The sequence below is a fragment of the Triticum urartu genome, chromosome 3A, assembly GCF_056163025.1.
Source record: "Triticum urartu cultivar PI428250 chromosome 3A, HENAU_Tu73, whole genome shotgun sequence".
In the NCBI taxonomy this organism is placed as follows: Eukaryota; Viridiplantae; Streptophyta; class Magnoliopsida; order Poales; family Poaceae; genus Triticum; species Triticum urartu.
Genome location: NC_141875.1, coordinates 470,634,975 through 470,641,925, shown reverse-complemented (window position 1 = coordinate 470,641,925; position 6,951 = coordinate 470,634,975). Strand labels below are relative to the sequence as shown.

The 6,951-nt window shown below is 48.9% G+C and overlaps 2 protein-coding genes across 2 annotated transcripts; one reads left to right on the top strand and one right to left on the bottom strand.

Annotated features, from left to right (window-relative positions):
- Positions 1 to 1,443: 1,443 nt before the first annotated feature.
- LOC147980123 (germin-like protein 1-2) lies at positions 1,444 to 2,376 on the top strand. The gene has a single exon (XM_087547385.1). The coding sequence runs from the start codon at positions 1,447 to 1,449 to the stop codon at positions 2,179 to 2,181; it is 735 nt and encodes a 244-aa protein (XP_087403511.1). The 5' UTR covers positions 1,444 to 1,446; the 3' UTR covers positions 2,182 to 2,376.
- Positions 2,377 to 2,466: 90 nt separating this feature from the next.
- On the bottom strand, positions 2,467 to 3,714 carry LOC125548506 (uncharacterized). Its single transcript, XM_048712091.2, has 3 exons — positions 3,492 to 3,714; positions 2,936 to 3,409; positions 2,467 to 2,837 (listed from the first exon to the last, which is right to left on the bottom strand). Exons 1-3 carry the CDS (start codon positions 3,549 to 3,551, stop codon positions 2,694 to 2,696), a joined length of 678 nt encoding a protein of 225 aa, XP_048568048.1. The 5' UTR covers positions 3,552 to 3,714; the 3' UTR covers positions 2,467 to 2,693.
- Positions 3,715 to 6,951: the final 3,237 nt, after the last annotated feature.

Here is a 6,951-nt window from a genome sequence, read left to right as displayed (position 1 = left end):
GACCAGTTGACAATTGAATCCAAAATTTCCCATTATTTGATTATCCATAGTAGTGCGGAAAGAAAGCCTAGAGTAAGAGTGGCGTTGAGTTTCTCACCCCTTTGGCCAGTTGGCACTACATGCGAAGCATGTGATGTTTGCTAGTATTTATAGTACATAAACCTTTAAGAAAGAAAACAAGGAAGAAAAACCAAATCTAAAAAGCAACCCAAACAGAAAACCCAAACGGAAATCACAGAAGAAGAAACCAAATAAAAAAAACGCAGCACCATGAATCAAACGGAGCAACTGCATGCAAAAACATAGAAACTGGGCTGGCCCACATGTAGTATTATTTATGACGGCCCAGACAACCCATAGAAATATGGACCGTTTGGGCCTTTGCGGAGGCATGTTAGGACAGACAGCACAATTTTCTCTGCGCGTGTTTTTTTCTTCTTCAGATTTTGCTTGATTTTCCCTAGATTTCTTGAAGAAAATATGATCGTTTGGGCCTTTGCGGAAGCACGTTGTTTGAAAGCACAACTGTGCTTTATAATGAAGCACACAAACTGTGCTTCTTGAAAAGTGAAAAGTATTCACAAACTATACTCCCAACAAGTGAATAGCACAGTTTTGCACTGCGTGTGAAAAAAATGTGCTTCTAATAGAAGTGAAGAGCAAAATGTGCCTGCGTGTGAAGCATAGTTGTGCTTCAGGTTAGTTTTAAAAAAATAGTTGTGCTTCTGGTTTCCGTTTTTCTGTTCCAGCTCTTTTTGGTTTATGTTTTTTCTAAATCATCCAAACCCATTAACGTGGGATTTAGTTCATAGATCTCGATGTGAGAAGCGCAGCGATGAAAAAAAATCATGATTTGAACGCACAGTTTAAATGATAAAATGTTTTAAAGGAATCTAAAAAAAGCTCAGAACTCTCGGATTGTGACAAATGTCACGCATACAACGCGCCACTTGTCATCACCAAAGAAGATGAGAATGAATTTTACAAAGGAATACTCTTAACTAGTGATTTCGAAATATGGCAGGTTTGGGGTCACCAGCGCGCCACAAATGGAAGCAGCAGACGTCGCAGCAGCTAGATTCGAAGAGCACCGCATCCGATTGGCATCTTTTTTATACACCCGCAAAAAAAGAAAGGTGTATGTCCGCGGGCGCGCCCGGCGTCCAGCCATTCGGCACCTGCGCCGCGCCGCACACAAACAACAGAACCTGTCGCTGCGGGAAATCTGAGTGAGTCCCATACGGGGCCCAATGGTGTCATGATCTCGACAGCGACAAACGGCGACGACGAACAACATAGCCCCTTCCGCCCGTTATCACTGGCTGCCATGCACGCACTTTACGACCCAGTAAACCGCCTGCAACAGCATCGGTCAATCAGTCATCACCCGTGCATCCGGATGCTGCGTTCATCGCGATCTATTTATAGTGAACGAGCTGCACCACAATGTCACCACCAAGATCACATTGCCATTCCACAGAACCAAACACCAGGCCGGGAGCAACTCGCGTAATGGCATCGGCTCGCTCCGTGATGCTCCACGTGCTGCTGCTCGCGGTGGCCCTCGCCGCGGCGCCGGCCGTCCTCTCGGACCCGCCGCCGCTCCAGGACTTCTGCGTGGCCGACCTCAAGGCCGCCACGGCGGTCGACGGGTTCCCCTGCAAGGCGCCGTCGACGGTGGAGGACGACGACTTCTTCTCCGACGCCATGGTCGCCGCGCCCAGAACCGACACCAACCCCTTCGGCGTCAACTCCACGCGCGCCACCGTGTCGGTCTTCCCGGGCCTCAACACGCTGGGCCTCTCCATCACGCGCACCGACCTCGCCGTGGGCGGCCTCAACCCGCCGCACTCGCACCCTCGCGGCTCCGAGCTCGTGCTGGTGCTCAAGGGCGAGGTCATGGTCGGCTTCACCTCGGCGACCAACCGGCTCTTCACCAAGGTGGTGAAGGAGAACGAGCTCTACGTCGTGCCCCGCGGCCTGCAGCACTACCAGCTCAACGTTGGCACCGGCGACGCCGTGTTCATGGCCATGTTCGACGCCCAGTCGCCGGGCCTGGTCACGCCCACGCTCGCGCTCTTCGCGACCGAGCCGGCCATACCCATGGAGGTGCTCACCAAGACCTTCCTCATGGGCGAAGATGATGTCACCGCCATGAAATCCAAATTCGCCGGCTTCTGACACTGAATATTGGCGGGGGTTCAGCTGCTAATGCAATCCGCTGCAGTATCCGTATTCGTTTCAAGAGCGTGCGTTTGTTGCTGTCTCTGTACCCGACTTGTGTGAGATCGTTGTGTCTCCGTGTGCACTCGCAAGAACAAGTTGCGGTTGTGTTTTTAACTCCCTCCGATCCAATGCAAGTGTCGTAGTTTTGCATTTTAAACTGCAAGGTTGTGTCTCCGTGTACATGACCATGTTCACCAGGATGACAAATGGGTGCACATCACAGTAGTACTGTGAATAGGATTACAGAAGAGACACTAGGATTCCAACTTTATTAAATTGTGAACACGGAAACAAGCATGGAAGGGAGGAGTCAGGAATGCTTCATTGGGCATTTGTCTAGGTCCTGACAAGTTACAACCTCCACGAGGTGAGCTAATTTAGAAACCAAAGTGGCGACAGATGGCCACGTAGAAATTAAACTACAGCTTAGAAAGATACATCAGGGTCGCCTTGACAATGGCACACGATTAGTAATCCCTGGTCCCGGGCTTGTACGTGCTGGTGTCCTTGGCGGGGACGTCGGTGCTGCCGTTGGTGCCGCCGCCCATTCCGATCGTGTTCATCACGGCGTCCTTCGCCCCCACCGCCGCGCCCTTCACCGTCTCCCCTGCCTGCACACAAAACCCACACAGGGTCATCTTTAGAACGTCTGCTGCAAGAATGTGACAAGAGATCTTTCCCCTAAGAAGAAAAGAATGTAACAATGTACCTGCACGAGGAGGCTGCCGGTCTTGTCCTTGCCGGCGACGGCGGTGTCCATGGCATACTGCGCGGCCGCGCCGGCCTTCTGCTTGGCGGCCTCGGCCGTCTGCCCGATGTAGCTCCCGGTCTGCTCGGTGCCGGCACGGGCCGTGTCGATGGTGTACTGGGCGGCGCCGGCCGCCTTCTGCTTGGCGGCCTCGGCCGTCTGGGCGATGTAGCTCCCGGTCTGCTGCGCGGTGCCGGCGGCCTTGTCCTTGGCCTCGCAGCCCTTCTCCTTGGTGGCCTCCGCGGCGCCGCGGCCCTTGTCCATGGCGCGGCCGGTGGCGTCCGACGCCGCGTCCTTGGCCTCGTACGCCTTCTCCTTGGTCGCCTCCTTGGCGTCGCCGCCCCTGCCCATGGCACGGCCCGCGGCGTCGGACGCCGTGTCCTTGGCCTCCCTCGCCTTGTCCTGCGCCGCGCCCACGACGTACCCCGTCTTCTCCTGCAACGCACGCACCAAAACCACAGTGTGAGTACATGTCAAAGCCGACACGCCGACAGGGCGGAGCAAGCACGAAACTGACCTCGGCGCGGGCCTTGGCCTCCCCGGCGTGGTAGCTAGCCTGATCCTGACGAGAAGCCATGTCTTCGCAAGCTAAGGTAGGATTGGATCGAGCGGCACGAACGCAAAACTGGATGGGGCTCGAGAAGTGTATAGAAAATAGAACTGGATAGGGCTCGAAAAGTGTACAACGTAGGTTGATTTTGGAAGTTGGCGATGCTGGATGCTTTGCTGTTGTGACGAGCAGCTTGATCGGCTGGTGTCTTTATAGCGGTTGAGCTGGGAGAGATGCCCGGGCACGTGGCGCGCAGGCGCATGTAGATGGGCGCCACGTTGGTAGGACACGCGTTGTGAAGAGCGGGGAGTTCCCAGGTGTCCGCATTTGCCTGGCTCAAACTGATGCAGCGGGAGAAAAGAATTGCGAAAAGCACGAAGGAAGGAGGACACGGTGGGTTATGGGCTCGTGCATCGAAGTGAGTTGGTGCCCAACACTCTTGAATGGTGGTGATGGGATCGGTCATTTTTACGCGGCTGTGAATTCGCCACATCGAGCCCTTTTCTTCCTTCACTACGCTCGGGTGGTCGGTGGCTCGTATGTGGTCTTCTTGGGCTTGGTATCAGGACCAGTTTTTTTTGGCGATTTTCTCAGAATCGTCATTTTATATATTTTTTATAATTCTATTTAGTTAAGATTTAATTAGCTAGGATTATAAAAAACATATGGAGTGGCGATTCTGGGAGAAGCTGGGGAGGGGGGCGATTCTGGTAGAATCGTCCAAAAGAACTGGCTCTCAGTCTGTACTGTGTCCTGTATAAAATAGCATTAGGCCTTTTTTAAAGCAACTTTAGCAGACCCTGTATATCTCGTGAACCCGCAAAATTTTAGCAAGTATACGGGCTCGGCCCAATTTTCTGGACAGAACAAAGCCCGTATACTCGTCCAGCCCGAGAAAAATTTACCGTGCCCCGCAGACCACCTCTCGGAGCAGTATATCAATGGGTTTGCGGGGTAGATACTGGTCGAAACCCTATCCCCCACCATTGCGTTTCGTCGCAATTCCTCACTTCCTCCCTCGCATTTCTCGCGGCCCGTGAGCCCGTGATACGTCTCCAACGTATCTATATTATCTACTGTTTTGGATTATATTGGGCTTTATTTTCCACTTTTATATTATTTTTGGGACTAACCTATTAACCGGAGGCCCAGCCCAGAATTGTTGTTTTTTTCCTATTTCAGTGTTTCGGAGAAACAGAATATCAAACGGAGTCCAAACGAAATAAAATCATCGGGAACATGATTTTCTCACCAAACGTGATCCAGGAGACTTGGACCCTACTCCAGGGGGTCAAAGAGGAGGTCACGAGGGTGGGGGGCACCCCCCTGCCTCGTGGGCCCCTCGGTGCTCCACCGACGTACTCCTTCCTCCTATATATACACACGTACCCCCAAACGATCAAAACAGGAGCCAAAAACCTAATTCCACCGCCGCAACTTTCTGTATCCACGAGATCCCATCTTGGGGCCTGTTCCGGAGCTCCGCCGGAAAAGGGCCGTCATCACGGAGGGCTTCTACATCATCATAGCCTCTCCGATGAAGTGTGAGTAGTTTACCTCAGACCATCGGGTCCATAGTTGGCTTCTTCTCTCTCTTAGAATCTCAATACAAAGTTCTCCCCCCCTCTCTTGTGAATATCTATTCGATGTAATCTTCTTTTTGCGGTGTGTTTGTTGAGACCGATGAATTGTGGGTTTATGATCAAGTCCATCTATGAATAATATTTGAATCTTCTCTGAATTCTTTTATGTATGATTGGTTATCTTTGCAAGTCTCCTCGAATTATCCGTTTGGTTCGGCCAACTAGATTGGTAGTTCTTGCCATGGGAGAAGTGCTTAGCTTTGGGTTCAATCTTGCGGTGTCCTTACCTAGTGACAGAAGGGGCAGCAAGGCACGTATTGTATCGTTGCCATCGAGGATAACAAGATGGGGTTTATTTCATATTGCATGAATTTATCTTTCTACATCATGTCATCTTGCTTAAGGCGTTACTCTGTTTTTAATTTAATACTCTAGATGCATGCTGGATAGCGATCGATGAGTGGAGTAATAGTAGTAGATGCAGAATCGTTTCGATCTACTTGTCACGGACGTGATGCCTATATACATGATCATGCCTAGATATTCTCATAACTATGCTCAATTCTGTCAATTGCTCAACAGTAATTTGTTCACCCACCGTAGAATACTTATGCTCTTGAGGGAAGCCACTAGTGAAACCTATGGCCCCCGGGTCTATTCTCATCATATCAATCTCCATCACTTTAATCTTGCTTTGCTTTTACTTTGCCTTTACTTTTTACTTTGCATCTTTATACCAAAAATATTATATCTATCATATCTCACTCTCGTAAGTGACCGTGAAGGGATTGACAACCCCTAATCGCGTTGGTTGCGAGTAGCTATCACTTTGTGCAGGTACGAGGGACTTGAGCGTGGCCTCCTACTGGATTGATACCTTGGTTCTCAAAAACTGAGGGAAATACTTACGCTACTCTGCTGCATCATCCCTTCCTCTTCAGGGAAAACCAACGCAAGATCAAGACGTAGCAAGAAGGATTTCTGGCACCGTTGCCGGGGAGTCTATGCAAAAAGTCAACATACCAAGTACTCATCACAATCCCTATCTCTCGCATTACATTAGTTGCCATTTGCCTCTCGTTTTCCTCTCCCCCACTTCACCCTTGCCGTTTTATTCGCCCTCTCTTTCCCAATCTCCTCCCTCTCTATTTGCCTCTTCTGGCCCGTTTGCTTTTTGTTTGCTCGTACGGTTGGAATAGTCATTTATTTATTACTAATCAGAGAACCTAAGATTTATGGATCCTCATCCGCTTGCTAATCTTTTTAAGAGATCCAGTTATGTTGAACCAATTGCTAGTGAGTTTTGTGCACTAGATTATCTTTATGAAGTTTTGCTTGAAATTCGTGAATCTGAAGATTGCAATGAAGTATGTTATGAAGTGATTCATGATAGATCTTTGAATAAAAAGCAAGATTGCAATGATGTTATTATAAATTCTATTAATGATAATTGTGCTAATAATATGCAAAACCTTAAGCTTGGGGATGCTAGTTTTGTTATGTCCTCTACTTGTTGCAATGATCATGATTGGGGTGATTCTTCTTTTGATCTTGAAAATTTATTTAAACCCCATGATGAATATGAGATTGATTATAATGTTTGCAATAATATTGAAAGTGGGTTTGGAATAATGTCAACTTTAGATCCCACATATTTAGAGAATGTTCAATCTTATGAAGTTTTTGATAAAAGTGCGTTTGGGAAGGTCATGACTTTAGTTAATGTTAATCCCACTATTTCGGAAAAGTGCCAACTTTGCATGCATGTGGATCATGTTGAGAATATTTTATGTGATAGCTATATTGTTGAATTTTCTTATGATCCTACATGTAATTACTATGAG

What these genes read in the sequence shown, in the direction of transcription:
- LOC125548506 (XM_048712091.2), bottom strand. Translation starts at nt 3,551, where the DNA reads ATGGCTTCTCGTCAGGATCAGGCTAGCTACCACGCCGGGGAGGCCAAG. An exon ending in AGGCCAAGGCCCGCGCCGAG is followed by an intron (nt 3,410 to 3,491) that starts GTCAGTTTCGTG and finishes CGTGCGTTGCAG; the next exon opens with GAGAAGACGGGGTACGTCGT. An exon ending in CCGGCAGCCTCCTCGTGCAG is followed by an intron (nt 2,838 to 2,935) that starts GTACATTGTTAC and finishes TTTTGTGTGCAG; the next exon opens with GCAGGGGAGACGGTGAAGGG.
- LOC147980123 (XM_087547385.1), top strand. Translation starts at nt 1,447, where the DNA reads ATGTCACCACCAAGATCACATTGCCATTCCACAGAACCAAACACCAGG.